This window comes from Carcharodon carcharias, chromosome 10 (genome assembly GCF_017639515.1).
Source record: "Carcharodon carcharias isolate sCarCar2 chromosome 10, sCarCar2.pri, whole genome shotgun sequence".
NCBI classification, from domain to species: domain Eukaryota; kingdom Metazoa; phylum Chordata; class Chondrichthyes; order Lamniformes; family Lamnidae; genus Carcharodon; species Carcharodon carcharias.
In genome coordinates, this window is record NC_054476.1 from 114,047,004 (window position 1) to 114,065,315 (window position 18,312).

The window sequence follows — 18,312 nt, forward strand, 5'->3', positions numbered from 1 at the left end:
GGGATGGGCAATAAATGCTGGCCTAGCCAGTGAAGCCCACATCCCGTGAATGAATTAAAAAAAGTGGTATCAGCCAGATCTAGAACGAAGCCTATTCATGGTGCAAGAATGTGTTTTGACCTGAACCTTCAGAACAGCATTTCCTACTGTGGTGTTTCTATTTCCTATATATCTGACCCTGCTGAATAAGATTGCCAATTTGTGCCAAAACTTTGATGTTTTTGTGCAATGATTTCATGGCCACTTGGAACTGGATTGAGCTTGCCCATACCCATTATGCATAAGATTATTGATGGGAGATTTGACTTTAAACCAGGGTCCATAGGTGAAAAAGCACTATTTTGCTTATTTTCATTTTAAAAATGCACATTGGCTAACATCGCTATTACTGCACTAATTGCTCCACTCCCCCTGTACTTGTATTGTAACAACGTGATACAGTTGAGAGCATTCATCACAATCATCAATTGTAAGTTGCAGTTTGCAAGCTGGAAGTTTGTGCATTCTTGATGTCAAGGGTTTCAGTAGCGGTCCACTGTTACAAGTTAGCTGGTTGGTTGCTGCAAGCACAGGCTGTTAAAACATTAAATTTTCATTGCTGCCCAAACTGACATACACAATGCTGACACTATTTAATGCTGAAACTAGATAAATATACCAGGAACAACAGATAGTAACCAGGTTCCTCACAAATTATTTACCATCATAACTTACATAAAAGTTAATTTAAATCATGAACAATGATTTTGGGTAGGGAGCAGGCAAGGTCTGTCTAGGTGGAGATGGGAGATAGGTCATATTAGTTTCTGACTTTTAGTACAATTTAATAAAACTGAAACTGTCTATGACAAATCTTATGAAGTGCTTGTTAAATGGGATGTGACTCAGAGATGAACAGCCTGAAGATTAACTTTATTTTCTGTTGTTTTAGAAGATCTCGTGTTAGCGGTCCTCGAAAACAGAAAGAATTACCTACAGAGCCCCCATTCACTGCTTATGTAGGAAATTTACCTTTTAATACTGTGCAGGGAGACATTGATGCCATTTTTAAGGAGCTGAACGTAAGGAGTGTTCGACTAGTCAGAGACAAAGAAACAGACAAGTTCAAAGGTATAGTGCAATACAAGTTCTGGGTTTTATTTTTATGCAAATTTAAATTTTAAGTTTGTTTTGTAGACCTGTGATTTAGCTGTCCTCTTTTAAAGACATACATTACTTTTGATTACTTAATCTTTGTTACAGCTTTCAAAACTTGCACTTGTTTCCTATCCTATAAACTGCATAAGTGATTTTCAATAAATTTCTATGGATACAGCCCAACCATTTCCTAATTCTCCTATTAATGTTAAAAAATAGCCCTTATTACAGGTTCTTTATTTGAAAACTAACTCTTCACATCGTCAGTGTTGCTGCAGTTCCTTGTTGTAAAATGAAAAGTATAAAAAGTGGTTTTACCATTACAATTTAGTCTTTGCCCCAGTTATGTTGATACACTAATATCAGAATATTTAATGTGGTGGTTTGAAATTCATCTTTCTGCTATCTTAACAGAGACTGTAACCTATTTGCATCAAGTTCCCATCAAATATTGCAAGCATTTTTACACCTATTTTCCACAAGTTTTTGGGAGAATTCTTTTTCTGTCACCTCTTTGGTTGTGATACAAATTCTGATAGCTCGCATATGTGGCCAGTGAACATGTGTACGGCTTCATAATAAGTGAGAGCAGTATATTCAACTATAGGAACAATCACAGCACATCCTGTTCTCATCTGGGGTTGAAGCTTAGGGCCCCGCTGCGTTTGATAATGGAGGAGGACAGGACCGGAAAATACTGCTGGTGTGTCAGTTTCCTGACCCTGTTCTCGGCATCAGCTGTTTTTGCCAAGGCAGGTTCGAAGTCAGCAGGATGACCTACCTCCACGAGGCGGGCAGCCAACTAGACTCATTAAGAATCTTGTTAACCACTCATAAAGCAGGCCAGCTGGGATTTTCCAGTTGGCCTCCAGTTTCTCAACACAATGATGGGTAGTTTAACTGCCTTGAGGCAGGCTGCCACTGGCAGACTGGGGATGAGTGGGGCGGTAACACTCCAGCCAGGCCTACAGGCCCTCCCTGTAGAAAGATTCTCCTGCAACCACCCCCCACCCCACCCCACAACGACCCACCTCCTAACCTCAAAATAATCGCCTGGCTGCTGAATCTGTTTTTATTTGAAGCCTTCAAAAAGTTGCCAAGAGGGCACCTCCATGTCAAAACACCCTCTTTGTAACTTACTCTTTATTGCAGCCTGCTGTCAAGCTGGAAGGCTTCCAATTGGCTCTCCAGTTTCAAGAACCCACCTGCTGCCTTTATTTGGATAGGAGCCCTGTCTCCAACTTAATTAACGGAGTGCCTGGATGAAAATCCTAAAAAGTGACTGTTTTCCCTGGAGGTGGGTTCAGGACTTGGAAACAGTCACAACTGTTTCATGTTTAAAGACTGCAGTGCTTTTCCAGTGTCTGTCTCAGTGAAAATTGTTGACCTGATCTCAAGATGGCAGCCTCCAGTGAACTGCCTCATGGTAGAGGTCACATGACTACAGCAAGTCAGATAGAACATGTAGAACTGATTGCATTTCAAACCCAAACATCCCACTTTTTATACCGAACAAAAGACAAATTTGCATGCACGAGCATGTGTAACTGTGAGTTACCCTCGTTATCCATTATACAGGCACTGTTCTCATGCATTAACAACTGTTTGTTCTACTAGTCAGTCTCTGCACCTGCATTGCATACATAGTCTTTAAACCATTCAGGTCTCTTAATAGTACGCGTGCGCGTTGTCATTGGATGTTCATCTGGGTGATGGTCTCTTTCCAGAGAGTGTCGTTCCCACAGCACTTGTTGCTATGGTAACTGTTGTGGTCCCATTGCCATTTTTGGGGACACTTGGACCCGTGGTATTGATGGTAGTTCTGTACTCAGTACAGCTGGTGAGATCCCTTCTTCCTGACTGATCGATTGCTGTGAGGGAACAGCTTCACGCTGTGAAAGACAGCTTCACTAGTTGTACATATACGCCTGCGGTTGCACCAGTATAATTGGTCGTTCACTTCCACTGCGTACAATTGAGCTGACAATTTCATGTCCCAAGATACCACATGGGCTGGCTCCTGTTGAGAACATTGAAGGTTTGCACCCTGACTGGCTCTCCAATGCTCAGCTCTAGCAATGGGCTGGCTGTCTTGTCAAACTGAAATTTGGCATTCAGCCACTTCACCTTGGTTTTTTTCACTCACGCTTGTTAATACTTCTGGTTTCAGTAGCTTGTTTGCTATTGGAAGCATCGTTTGCGTGCAGCATGACATTAGTCATTGGACTGGACTACTTTCCATGTCTTCAGTTGGTGTGTTTATCCACTCAAGGATTGCCTTGTATACATCTTTGCTAGATTTGCTCAAAAATTGGCGATTTTCACTGCTGGGGCTTCAGCCTTTCTATTCGACTATGGATAATCCGGAGATGATGTGCAGTGTTGAATTTCCCAGTCATCTGTGAAATGGCTGAATACTTCATTTGTGAACTAAGAACCATTGTCACTCATCACAATGTCTGGAATGTCATAGTGACTGAAGTGTGCTTTCAGGCATTCTGCTACTTCTCCTGGTATCATTGAAGTCAGCTGGTCTAACTCCCAGTAGTCAAAATAGTAGTCTACAGTGACAAGCTAATCAGTTCCTGCTATAGTGAAGAGGTCTGCTCCGAGCTTCATCCATGGTCTGTCTGGGATGTCATGCATCATCAACTGCTCTCTAGATTGTTTAGCTTGGTACTCATTACATGCATCACATTGGCCAATGTGGCCTTTAATTTCATTGCCCATGTTTGGCCAGTAGAGCACTTCTCTTGCCTTTCTCAGACTCGATTCAATTCCTTGATCGTTGCATGGATGCGCTTCAGCATCTCTCCTCTCATCTCCTTCAGAATGATGACACTATTGCCTTTGTACAAGTTGCCATCTTGGGTTATCAATTTATCTCGGTATGCCTAAAATGCACTTGTGACCAGCAGTGTGTCCTGGATGCTCTCAGGCCATCATCTCATTACTACTTGTAGCACTTGGAGAGTTGCACCTTGTTGGGTAGTTGGCTTGATTTGAGCAAGTCTCTTGCCTGTCAGATGCACCATGTCTGCTGGGTCGATGACTTCTAGATCAGATCTAGCTGCAGCTTCACGTTGAATCTGGAAGATTTCACATTCTGATGTAGCGTCCTCAACTTTCTTCATGGGGAGCGCTGCTCTCGACAACATGTCAACGATGTACATCTGTTTCCCTTGCATGTATGTCATGTCCAGGTATTATCTTTGTAAATGAAGTATCGTTCTTTGCAGGCACTTTGGACCAGGTAGTAGTGGTTTGAGAAAAATGCTTTGAAGTGGTTTGTGGTCGGACTCCACTGTTACTTTTTCTCTCCCAAGTAGATATCGATGAAAATGCTCACAAGCAAAAACAATAGCCAGGCACTCTTTCTCAATCTGAATATTGCATCGTTTGCATTAGTGCCCTGGAAGCAAAAGTAACTGGTTGTCCTTGCTGCATAGGAGTTGCTCTTAGACCTGTCTCACTGGTGTCACACTGCAAAGTGACTTGATCATTGACTTCATAGTACTTTAGCAATGGCGTTGTCAGCACTAGCTGTTTGATTTTCGTGAACACGGCTTGTTCTGTTCTCCAATACTACTTCACCTTCTTGGCAGTAAGCTTGTGTAATGAGTCACACTCTGATGACAAGTAAGGCAAAGATTTTGCTATATAGTTCACAAATCAAACAAATCCTTGCACTGCTTTCAGTTCTGGTGGTTGCTGCATCGCTGCTATAGCTCTCACCTTGTCATGGTCTTGGCGAAGCCCTTTTGCTGTCAAACATGACCTATGTACTTGACTTCAAGGGTCTTCAATTGCAAATTTTTCTTGGTCACCTTCAGATTCATCTGGTGAGCTCTCTCCAGCAGCCATATTAAATTCTGATCGTGGTCAGCTATGGCTTCTTCCATTGTGTCTCCACATCCATAGATCAGTAGATCATCCACTGGCTTCCAATCCAGGAAGATCACTGACTATCTCATGCTGTCTGCGTTGATACTCTGTGAAGATACTGCTGTGAAGATGCCAAACAGCATGAGCAACCATCTGTATCTTCTGAATGGCACCCAGAATGTTATTAGAAAGCTGCTGCTTTCGTCCAGCTTCACTTACTAGTTACCATTCTTCACATCTAGGGTAGTAAAGATCTTTGCCTTGGCAAGTTGCGGCAAAGTTCCTTCCATGGTTAGCATGGAGTAGTGAGATCTCTTCAGTGCTTTGTTCTGATCATTTATAGTCTAAGCATACTCACAGCTTTCCACGTTGTTTCACTGTTACCATGCTGCTAATCCAGTTTATATAAGTTGTCACCTCCTTAATTACTCCCCTCTCTTCCAGTTCTTCTATGTTGTCTTTTAAGCCTGACTTGAGGGCAGCTGGAACTCCTCTTGGCAGATGCTGAATTGGCCTTACATTTTCATCTACTTCTAGTTGACATTCTCCTTTTAGACATCCAACCCTGTAAACACATTTTTGTACTCCTCTAGGATCTGTTCTGCAGTCAAAGGTTTTGTATGCTGTGACACATTGTAAACCTCTTTGTTGGCACATTCAGGGTTACCAGCCCAAGCTTTAGACTTTCTTTAGTTGAGATGAGTGGGTGTTGTGTCCTATCTATGATCTGGAATACGAGATCTTCCTTCTTGCCATTGCATTGAGCTCTCAGACTAATTTATCCTCTCAGTATAAGTATTGTGCCTTCATATAGCCTCAACCTTACTTTTGAGGACATAATTTTTGGATCCACTTCTGACCTCTTTACAGCTTTATTTCAAACATGGACAAAAGAGCTGAATTCCAGAGGTGAAGTGAGAGTAACTGCCCTTGACATCAAGGCAGCATTTAACTGAGTGTGGCATCAAGAAACCCTAGCAAACCTGGTGTCAATGGGAATCAGGGGGAAAACTCTCCACTGGTTGGAGTCATACGTAGCACAAATAAAGATGGTTGTGAGGTCAATCATCTCAGTTCCAGAACATCACTGCAGGAGTTCCTCAGGCTGGTGTCCTAGACCCAAGCATCTTCAGCTGCTTCATCAATGACCTTCCTTCTACCATAACGTTAGAAATAGGGATTTTTACTGAAGATTGCATAATGTTCAGCACCATTCACGACTCCTCAGATACTGAAGCAGTCCATGTCCAAATGCAGCAGGACCTGGACAATATCAAGGATTGGGCTGACAAGTGGCAAGTAACATTTGCGCCACACAAGTGCCATGCAATGACCATCTCCATCTCCAACAAGAGAGAATCCAACCATCACCCCTTGGCATCCAATGGCATTATCATCACTGAATCTCCCACTATCAGCATCATGGGGGTTACCATTGACCAGAAACTGAACTGCACTAGTCATATAAATACTGTGCCTATAAGAGCAGGTCAGAGGCTAGGAATCCTGTAGTGAGTAACTCACCTCCTGATTTCCCATTGACAAGGCAGAAGTCAGGAATGTGATGAAATACTCTCCTGGATGAGTGCAGTAACAACACTCAAGAAGCTTGACACCACCCAGGACAAAGCAGCCACTTGTTGGCACTCCTTCCACAAATATTCACTCGGTTCACCACTGATGTACAGTAGCAGCACTGTGTACCATCTACAAGCCGCACTGCAGAAACATACCAATTTTTCTCAGACAGCACCTTCCAAACCCACAACCACTACCATCTATGAAGGACAAGGGCAAATACATGGGAACAACACCACCTGGAAGTTCCAAGCCACTCACCATCCTGATTTGGAAATATATCACCGTTCCTTCACTGTCACTGAGTCAAAATCCTGGAACTCCCTCCCTAACAACACTGTGGGTGTACCTACACCACAGGGACTGCAGCAATTCAAGAAGGCAGCTCACCACCACCTTCTCAAGGGCAATCAGTGATCGGCAATAAATGCTGGCCTAGCCAGCGATGTCCACAGCCCATAAATGAATTTTAAAAATCACCATGTTGAGCTACCTCTGTGAAGGTCATGATGTTGTGAGATGTACCAGTGTCTATCTGACACTTCTTGTTGCCTGATACTCTCCTTCTGCAGTCATCATTGTAACAGTCACAAATCACTTGTCACCTAGAGAATTGATGGAACCAACCTGTTGTAACATGTATAGTTCTTGATCAGACTCTACTGCTGATATCTTTCCAGTGGCCATTTGTATAGGCTTAAAAACAAAAAAACTGCGGATGCTGGAAATCCAAAACAAAAACAGAATTACCTGGAAAAACTCAGCAGGTCTGGCAGCATCGGCGGAGAAGAAAAGAGTTGACGTTTCGAGTCCTCATGACCCTTCGACAGAACTTGAGTTCGAGTCCAAGAAAGAGTTGAAATATAAGCTGGTTTAAGGTGTGTGTGTGGGGGGCGGAGAGATAGAGAGACAGAGAGGTGGAGGGGGGGGGTGGGGTGTGGTTGTAGGGATATGGCTGTGAAAGCGGGTTTTAGTAAACACCTTGTCAAACACTAGGAGGGAAATGGAAAGCAAGGAAGGTGAGCAAGACAACAGAGAGATACGGAAATCTTGTCGCAGAGAGGAACAGAACTTCTTCAAGGAGGTAGGCATTTCTTGAAGAGCAGTGGCAGTCAATTAAACACAGAGATAAAAACAAAAAAACTGCAGATGCTGGAAATCCAAAACAAAAACAGAATTACCTGGAAAAACTCAGCAGGTCTGGCAGCATCGGCGGAGAAGAAAAGAGTTGACGTTTCGAGTCCTCATGACCCTTCGACAGAACTTGAGTTCGAGTCCAAGAAAGAGTTGAAATATAAGCTGGTTTAAGGTGTGTGTGTGGGGGGCGGAGAGATAGAGAGACAGAGAGGTGGAGGGGGGGGGGTGTGGTTGTAGGGATATGGCTGTGAAAGCGGGTTTTAGTAAACACCTTGTCAAACACTAGGAGGGAAATGGAAAGCAAGGAAGGTGAGCAAGACAACAGAGAGATACGGAAATCTTGTCGCTTCTTTCTAACCAAATACGCGTGTGAAATGATTTGGCTTCTTGCATTTAAAACACTGCTCTCCCCGTGCTGGGCAATCCTTCTTTTCCTTTGTATGATGTTGTCCGCAGTATTTGCAACCTGCCTTTGTCTGTGATTTTTCTGCTCTTTTGGCCTGAAATGTCTCTCAACATAATATATCTCCTGGTCTGCTCAGCCAGACATGTGCTCTAATTGACATTTTAAAAGCTCTGCATTTCTACACATATCTATTGCTTACCTGAGCATAAGTTTCTCTTTAAGTAAACTTGCTCTCACTGAGGGGTCTCTTAGGCCTAAGACTATTTGATCTTTAATCAGATCATCTTTCAGCTGTTTGAATTCACATGATTCTACAAGCTGTGTTACTACAGTCATATACTGTTTAATGGTTTCCTTTGCACCTTAGGCTCTAGTTTTGAATACATAACATTCATACGTAACATTCATTTAGGATTCAAAGATTTTGTTCAAGGCTTTCATAATCTCTGCCATCTTTTTTATTTGTTCATTGGTTAGTGTGGTATACAATTTGCAGCAGTCCCTACCCAGTAGTGTTAAAAGTCTGGCCACTCTTATTGGTTCTGACTTGTTCATTAACTCTGTTGCCAGCTCATAGTTTTGCCAGTGCAAGTAGAAAAAACTGTCAATTCTGCCAAATATTGCTTTTCAATTTGACAGGAGCTGGGATTGGAAAGTTTCATGCCATGTTCACTTACCCAGTATTTCAATTGCAGCCTTCATTTTGTTTGCTTTTCCTTGTCTTTTTTGGAAAATTTTGTGTCTTTTAGCAAATTTTAACTTTTTCTTGTGCCTTTTTGAACTGTGCCTTCTTTGCAGCATTTCCAAGATTTTTAAAACTCTGTTCTATCTCCATTTCCTGATACATGTTTCGTGTGAAAGACTGTAGTGCTTCTTCAGTGTCTGTCTCAATGAGACAGATAGGACATGTAGAACTGATTGCATTTCAAACCTAAACAACAACTCCAGTTTCCTGCCACCAGCCCCTGATGGCTGCATTTCCAGCAGCACTCACTGAATAGCAATCACCGTCTGTTCCATATGTCCTCTCTGGCTTTCCATTGTCATGTGACCTCTACCATGAAGCAGCTCTCTGAAGGCTGCTGTCTTGAGATCAGTTCAGTAAAGACCTCTGAATAGCAATCACCAGCACAAAGACTGGGGTCAGCTGCATTGCTTTTATCAACATTGTAGCTGAGATCAGCTTAAAGCAAACCAGGCATCAATCCTTGGGCCTAATTCCCTGGTCTATTTGGGTCGATTATTAAGTGGATAATGAGTCACCAGGAAAACTGCTGGCAGAATTTAAATGTAGTCAAGTCGAAGTATTGCAATTACAACTGAACCATTGAGAAGTAGACCTGAAAAGATCTTAGTTCCCATCCCCAGTCTGAGCTGCAACAGATCTCAGTTGTGGTGAAAATAGGTGCCCTGATATTGGCTTCCATTACCCTGGCCAAGGTGGGGTAAAAAAAATAATTAGGGTTGCTTTTTACTGACTCCTACTGGACCGTATACATGGGGACATCAGACATGATACCTCCAATAATGGAATAACTTACTAGCTCTCAGCAAAAGTGGCATTTATTCTGTCTCATCTCAGTGGTTCTAACTCCTGTGTAGTAATATCTGTTGATTTGGTGCCCCAGCAGTTGTTTTACACACATGCGTACGTTGGTGATCAGAACTGTGTGTAAATTGAATTTAAATGTTTTTCAGGTTTTTGTTATGTAGAATTTGATGACTTGGAATCTCTTAAAGAAGCTTTGACGTACGATGGAGCAGTAAGTATTTTCAGTAGCAGCTGACAAAATATTTGACAGATTGTTCTAAGTATATTCCAAATTTCAGAATGACTGTTGCTTGTAAGCATAGCTTGTTATAGTGTATCACTTTTACCTGGACCAATTGTACATATTTTGTACACTAGATGTGTCTTAAAATGATAGGACTAGCTGGGCCTTATGCATCATTTTAGAGCTTGGCTCCAGCTTCCAATGGAGTCTTGCTTTAATGTGGCATTGGGGTAACTCCAGACTTTTGGGAGTATTATTTTGTAGGGGTACAACTACTATTTATGTGATGTTAGAATAAAATTTCTTGTGTGTCATGTTTGTTAAGCATGTCATCTGAATTATGAGCATGGAGTCTGTCAGTTACATTGTGAATACATGTTTGGCATTCATCAGTTTACTACTTCGTCAATGGTTAAGTGTGTGGTGGTGTGACATTGGTATTGGTAGCTCCATTCATTGCCATTTAGGATCTGAAATGGTGTCAGTGGTGTGATTTTGGGGTGACTTCTGTAATATAAGGGTCTGGCACAGAAAAGGTTAACATGGGACTGGATTCAGTACTGCCACTGTCATGTAAAAGAACACATGACCCAAGTCTGGAAGGCAATCTTGCACTGGACATAGACATTTGTAGTAGTAATTGTGGAGACAGCTCTTAGTTTAGACGTCCTGTATATATCTATATAGTGCAAGTAGTTAATAAACACTTACTGTTAGACTATACAAGACAAAGAACCTCTTCTTGAGACCTGCCAAACTACACACAATATCTTACAACATGGTAGCAGTGGTGACAGTTATCAGAACAAACCAGAGTCACAAAGATGCTGGAGGAGAGATTTAAAAACTGGAAGATTAAAAGAGCAGCATTCTGAACTGACAAAAAGCGCCAGAAGTGAAGGCGCAGAAGGAGATCGCCAGGCAAAAGCTCCAAAGCAAGATTGGAAGCAAAAGACAGAAGTAAAACTCCACACTGCAGCAGAAGAGTTCAGCGAATCCCATGAAAGTCCAGCTTCAATGCCCAAGGAGTGCAGAGTCAGAAGACCTAGCGAGGGTGAGCCAAATAAACTTAAGTTCTTGGCCAGAATGAGTTTTAAAAAGCTTTGAAGTTGCCAGCAGTCAGAATTGCCGTTTTAAAATGCACCACAAACAGCTTGAGTCCCGAGCCAGCCCCTGAACATGTTGCAGCGGAGCTCGCTCCAAATGGAAACAAAAATTAACAAATAATCAGAATTTAAAATTCCAGCAAGAGCCGGGAATCAAAGGTTTCATGACCTGAAAATACTTAGATACTGAGGGGAAGACTGAGAAAAGATCAATCCAGGGAGTCGCTGCTAAAAATTTAAACACACAAATTGTGACCGCCGTTGCTGCAGGATCCAGCCAAAACTGACAAGCATGGGAAATCTTGTTGAGCAGAAGCATACGACAGCACCTTCTTCGATTTCCTAACTGCATTTAAAGCTATACACACTTTTAGTTTTAAATGACCATGGATCCAAAATCTACCCTACCAGACCAGTTTGCACTCATCCAAGGCCCAGACCAGACACAAAATTGGGGATGTTGAAGAAAGAGATTCCTTAGATGCATGATTGCTTCAGGTCCAGACAAAAAGACAGAAGCTGAACAGGTTAACACATTGTTTTATTCAGTAGGTCCAATAGCCAACAATATAATAGCTAGTCAAGGAATCAATGAATCCCCAGCAAAATTTGACAAAGTTTTAAAATCATTTGATACATATTTTAATTTGAGCAGTAACAAGATCCTTGAAAGAGCAAAGTTTGAAAAATGTATCCAGCAGCCAGGAGAACCTGTTGACTCCTTCATCAATGACAGAATGGCTGAAGGCTGCAACTACAGTGATCTGAAATCAGAGCTAATCAGGGATAGAATTGTTGTCGGAGTGGTGGACGATGCCCTCTCAGGCATACTTCATGCTAAGGAAGATTTGACCCTTGAAAAGGCCATTCAGATTGTCAGGCAAATCAAAATCCATTTACAGCACAGACCCATCTTAAGGGGTGAAAGCAAACCATGGTACAAAGTAACCCCCACTGTCCAGCTGGTAAAAAGAGGAGCAGAAATATTCCAGGCCAAAGAAAGCAATGCCCTAACTGACCACTAGAGGGTGGGTGACCATGCCAGCACTGTGGAGCCAAGCGGCCCCACAGGCGTGATCAATATCAAGCATACTCAGCACAGTGTTTTAATTGCAACCTCATAGGACACTTCAGATGATCCCAAGATGATTCATGAGTTCAAGATACCGCACCTAGAGGAAATACAACCATGCTTCTTAGGTGAGGTCAAAGATCAGGGATTTTCGTTCTGGAATGCAGATGTCTCAGTTAATGGTCATCTCACAAACTTTAAATTGGATATGGACAATGAGTTGTGGCTGAAAGACCTCTGGCTACGAATGACAGAAAAGCCATTCTATTGGCTTGGAGGAATCCGACTTCCGGTTATAGGCATGATTCTGGAACCATTAAGGTATAGCGGCAAACAAATCTTTGAAGTCATGTACATCATTCATAACCAATCTTTTTCTCTTCTGAGCAGAGATGCCTGTGTTGCTGAGAACTAGCTTAAAATGGCAGAAGACGTCAAAACAACCTCTGTTGTCAATTAAACAGAACTGCAAGTTCCTGAGAGCCCCAACAGAAAAGATACTCTTGACTGAGACTTGAGCTCTGAATTGTCTTCACTCTTTGCAGAGTCGGTTTGTCCATTTACTTTGCAGGTGCCAGAAGATCCTCATTGGTCAGACCAGCCAACCACTCAGTTGGTTACCACGATGCCTCAAGTAGAAGACAGCCAAGAGTTGGATCATCAGCAAGAAGAGCCTCACCCTCCATCTCTGACATCTGTTGGTAAGATACCTCAAGACTCCACAACACAGACACTGCAACCTCTGACCAGTACAACCATAAACCAGATGGTGTTGATATAGAGAAGCAGCCATCAACTGACCTCAGCACACCTCAGTGAGGCAAGGAAGGAAACCAATGAAACGTCATTGCACAGAAAGCTAAACTGCAAAGTGAGCCCATTGATAAGTCATACCCACACAACAGGGAGAGACACCTTTCATCCCAACATGTATCACAGTGAACAACACAAAGGAAGAAAAACAGAATGAGCGCTATAGACGAGCTGTGAGTTTGTTCTCCCTGTAAGGATTGGAATAAACCAATAACCATCGATAATACCAGACGGGGAGTTGAGAAGGAGCAGTTCAACTCCAAAGAACAAAAGAAGAGATTCAAGATCAACTAACTAAGTGCCAGAACGATCACATTCAAAACAGTCCCCTATTCATCAGGTTTATCCAGTACAACAGAGTCTACCACTCCTCCAACCTTTTGTAAAGGCAAGGGGTGGGATTTTCTGGTCCCACCTGTCTCCGGGATCATCCAGTCCCACTGAAAGTTGATGGAGTTTTGGCTGGGCTGCTGAATCTTCTGCAGCGGGTCCCAACTCTATGGGGCCAGAAAACCCAGCCAAGAGCTGAAGAGCCTCTTTCTGGTCAGGGTGTTGGTGAAGAATTCATCTGAGTGTTATACCAGTAACTGCAACTCCAGTTCCCCATTCACCAGCCTTCCCTCTGTCACTGATTTCATGGTGTCTACAATGCAAAAATAAAAGCCACCACAAATAAATATTCTGAACTAAATTTGTAAATGAAATAATTCCATATTACATACCAAAGTCAATAACTGCCTTGTGCATTTCCTTCACCTCTGTCCTCAGTGGTCCTAGGCAGTGCTAACCTAGTAGCTTCAGCATGGCTGGTAGAAGGTTGCGACTTTCTGTGGAGGAGACTGAAGATGACCTTGGAGGACAACCTCGAACAGATCAGTCCTTGAAAGCCCAGCATCAGACTGCACTATTTCAGCAAAGGCAACAGTAGCTGGAAGAGAGTAGATAAAGTAAATGTTGGCCCCTTAGAGGCAGAGACAGGAGAAATTATAATGCATACAAATGTATGAAGTAGGAGCAGGAGTAGGCCATTCTGTCCCTCCACCATTCAATAAGATCATGGCTGATCTCAACCCCACTTTCCTGCCTACCCCCTGTACCCTTTGACTCCCTTGTTCATAAGGAATCTGCCTTAAAAATACTCAATGACCTTGCCTCCACTGCTCTGTGAGGAAGAGAGTTCCACAGATTTAGAGAAGTAAGTAAATTCATGGGGCATGAGGAAAGTAGCAGAACTGTTTTGTGTCTGTCTTTACAATAGAAGACACAAATTACGTAGCAGAAATAGTGAATAACTAAGGGATAAGAAGAGTGAGGACCTTAAACTAATTAATAGCAGCAGAGAAAGAGCATTATATTAGAAAAATGTCAGGGGCTATAAGCTTACAAATCCCCAGGATTGATGGCCCACATCCGAAGGTTCTTAAAGAGGTGGCTGCAGAGATAATGGTTGCGCTAGTTATGATTTTCCAAATTTCCCTGAATTCTAGAATGGTCCCAGTGGACAGGAAGGGCAATACTTTTATTCTGGAAAGGAGGGAGTGAGAAAATAAGGAACTACAGACCAGTTAGTCTGATATCAGTTGTCAGGAAAATATTATGAAGGCCATCTGATCAATTGACTTAGAAAATTATAGTATGATTAGAGTCAACATAATTTTATGAAAGGGAAAATGTGGTGGAGGCAGGTTCAATCGAGGCATTCAAAAGGCACTTAGTCTCTTAACTGAAAAGTAAGAATGAGCAGGGTTATGGGGAGAAGGCAAGGGAATGGCACTAGGTGAATTGTTCATTCAGAGAGCCAGTGCAGACATGATCTCGCAATTGCACCAAGCAGCTGTGGGGCTTCTCCGGTAACAGGTCCAGGTTAATGGCCAGCATCTTTAGGGGTGGCAATGTTACTACACATGCGCCCTATCGCACATTGCCCCCTCTAAAGATGGTGGCCCTTCACTGGGCCTGCCACCGGAGAAGCCCCGCAGCTGCCACCCCACTTGGTACAATTGCAGAACCTTTCGCCTCTTATTTAGGTTTTATGTATTTGTGTAGTTTTCAGTCAAGTTCTCCATATTCCCCAGTGACAGAAAACGCAATGAAGGCCCTCTCCTCCTGCTTCCTGGCCCAGCATGGGCTGAACAGTCTCCTTCTTGCTGTAGCAATTCTGTGATGCTGTGATATTTGACAAATTTATGAGAGTTTTCTGAGGATACAACTAGTAGGGCAGATGAAGGGGTTCCAGTAAATGTAGTATATTCTGATTTCCAAAAAACATTTGATAAGATGCCAAACGAAAGGATAATATGCAAGATAAGGGCTCATGGAGTTGGGGGTAATATATTAGCAGGGATGTAGGATTGGTTAATGGATAAGAAGCAGAGAATGGGAATAAATGGGGGTGTTTTCAAGTTGGCAGTCTATGACTAGTAGAGTGCTGCAGGGATCAGTGCTACAACCTCAGCTATTTACAATCTATATCAGTGCTTCCCAAACTATTTTCCAATATGACCCCATGTCAACATTTGAAAATTAATGTGACTCCAGATGCCAACTAAACAGCAATAAAGCAGCACCATAACATTTGGTATATATTTATTAGAGTTTGCACCTTAAAGATCAACATATAATACTTCATATGAAAATCTGTATTTTAATCTATTTTATAAAAATGTTATTTTCGAGTACTTATGTAGGTTTCAGTCAAGCTCTCCATATTCCCCAGTGACAGAAAACTCGCTGAGGGCCCTCTCCTCCTGCTTCCTGGCCCAGGAAGGCTGCGCATGCACCTTGCTGCACATTGCCCCTCCCAAAGATGGTAGCTGTTAACCTGTGCCTATTACTGGAAGAAGCCCCGCAGTTGCCGCACTGCTTCTGCGAGACCTTTAGCTTCTTATTCGGCGTTTGCAGCCTACACAAGATATTTATAAAGCCTCCCCACCCACCTGCCAGGTCCATTGTTCTCCTCTGCCATGCCTCGGAGAGAAACCAAGAGAGGAACAGGGCAAGGGCAGGGTTGGACATCACCTCAGCTTTGGTGCCGTTGCAGGGCACAGTCTCAGAGGAGGGAGATCTCCTGACCCCATCCGTTGTTTCAATGAACCCAACAGAGGTCACAACACACAGTTTAGGAAGCAATGATCTATATTAATGACTTAGAAAAAAGCAGAATAACATACCTAGGTTTACTGGCAATACAAAGTACAATGAGAAATTAGCTGTGTGAAGGACACAAAGTGGCTGCAAAGAGATACATAGATGGGTTAAGTGAGTGGACAACAAGGTGGAAAATGGAGTCTAATGTGGAGAAGTGTGAGGTTAATCACTTTGGTAGTAAGAATAGAACACAATATTTTTAAAAGGTATGAAACTTGTAAATGTTGTTGTTTGGAGAGACTTAGGTCTACCTATACAAAGAACACAAAGTTGGCATGCAGGTAAAGCAAGCAATTAGGAAGGAAAATGGCTAGTTGGCTGTTATTGCAAGGGGATTGGAGTACAGGAATAAAGAAGTCTTCCTATAATTGTATAGGTTTTGGTGAGACCACATCTGGAATACCATGTGCAGTTTTGGTCTCCATATTTAAGGAAGGATATACTTGCATTGGAGGCGGTACAGCAAAGGTTCACTAGATTAGTTCCTGGGATGACAGGCTTGTCCGATGATAAGAAGCCGAATAAATTGACTCTATTTTTTCTGAAATTTAAAAGAATCAGGAGTGATATCATTGAAACATACAAGATCCTGAGGGGCTTGACACACAGGTCCGTGAAAGTTTGTTTCCCCTGGCTGGGGAATCGAGAACATCTCAGAATAAGGGGCCAATCACTTAGGACTGAGATGAGGAGAAATTTCTTCACTCAAAGGATTGTGAATCTTTAGAATGCTCTACTCCATCTCCATTTTCTACTCTGTTGTGGATGCTCAATCATTGAGTACATCCAAGGCTGAGGTAGACTGATTTTTAGTCTCTCAGGGAATCATGGGATATGGGGAGCAGAAGAGAAAGTGAAGTTGAGGCCAAAGATTAGCCATGATTATATTCAATGGCAAAGCAGGCTTGAGAATAGCCCACACCTGCTCTCATTCACTCATACTTGTGGAGGAATCTGACACATCGGTCATCAGGTGCTGCATCATGGTTGGGTCCAGAAAGGTGCTGAGGAAGGTGGCACTATTTCTATACTGGACAGGATGGGCTCCAGACTATGACATATGAATTAGGAGTGGGAGTAGGCCATTTGTCCCCTCGAGCCTGCTGCTCCATTCAATAAGATCATGGCTGATCCGACTGTGGTTTCAATTCCACATTCCCACCTATCCCCGACAACCTTTGCCCCCCAGTTAGTCAAGAATCTATCTACTCTGCCTTAAAAATATTCAATGACCCAGCAGCCATGTTCTCCAGGGAAGTGAGTTCCCATATACTCACTACCTTCTGAGAGAAAAAAATTCTGCTTAACTCCGCCTTAAATGGGAGACCCCTTAGTTTTAAAAGTTCTAGTCTCTCCCAAAGGGGAAACATCCTTTCAGCATCCACCCTGTTAAGTCCTCTCAGGATCTTATATGTTTCAGCAATGTTGATGCTGGACTCCTCTGTTCCCCTTGACATAGACCACAGGATTCTTAACACACCAAGCATTTCAGTGTGTATACCCATCAACTTTTTTCTGTAGGCTGTCCCAATGAAGTGCTCTGAGTCCTCTGCAGCAGAACATATGTGCGACCATGCCCTATGGCGAGCTGGCACATGCGCATCCTTGCCCTCTTCCCTGGCTGCAGCCTTCTCATGTCTGGTCTGTTCCAGCAAAAAGACAACTTGGAGATACAGGTTATCTGTGCATGATGTGCCTCATGACGTTGCAAGTGTCCTGGCAAAAAGTGTAAAATGATGCACACGTGAGTGATCGTAACATTATTGACTTGATATTTGGCATGCTTAAATTGTGTTCCAGTGTTGGATCACAAAGTTTGCTTGCAAAATATGCCCTGGGAAAATAGCTGTGATATGCTTGCTTCAGAAGAGATATGTTGACTAGCTGAAACATTATGTCTGGAATTTTCCATCCCCATTGGTGTCAGGCATCATGGTGGGTGCGAGCAGACCAAAGTGAGAAGGCCAAAAATTGGTTTCATGGCGTTGTGAAACCAGTTTGCGATCGTCCACTCCACCCATCAATGGCAGGCCACATTTCCTACTGCCGCAAGTTGGGAATGTCATTTTAATACATCTGCATATAATTATAATCCCTGCTTGATGGAATCATCCTCCCACATCAAATTTACCGCCTACGTCCACAGAAAAAAACATGCTGGCCCGGAACACATCTTGACAAGTGTGAAGTGCAGAAGTCAGAACTTACTGTTAGGGCCTTGCTCACATCGCAGATATTCGAGGAACAGAAGATGCT

At 42.8% G+C, this 18,312-nt stretch overlaps 1 protein-coding gene across 1 annotated transcript in view; it reads left to right on the forward strand.

Moving 5' to 3' along the window:
• The window catches only part of eif4h (eukaryotic translation initiation factor 4h), a 92,100-nt gene that overhangs the window by 47,359 nt on the left and 26,429 nt on the right, over positions 1-18,312 (forward strand). The window contains exons 2-3 of the mRNA XM_041196675.1: positions 932-1,110; positions 9,842-9,906. Of these exons, the coding sequence (XP_041052609.1) occupies positions 932-1,110; positions 9,842-9,906 (244 nt within the window). The remainder of the gene's footprint in view (positions 1-931; positions 1,111-9,841; positions 9,907-18,312) is intronic.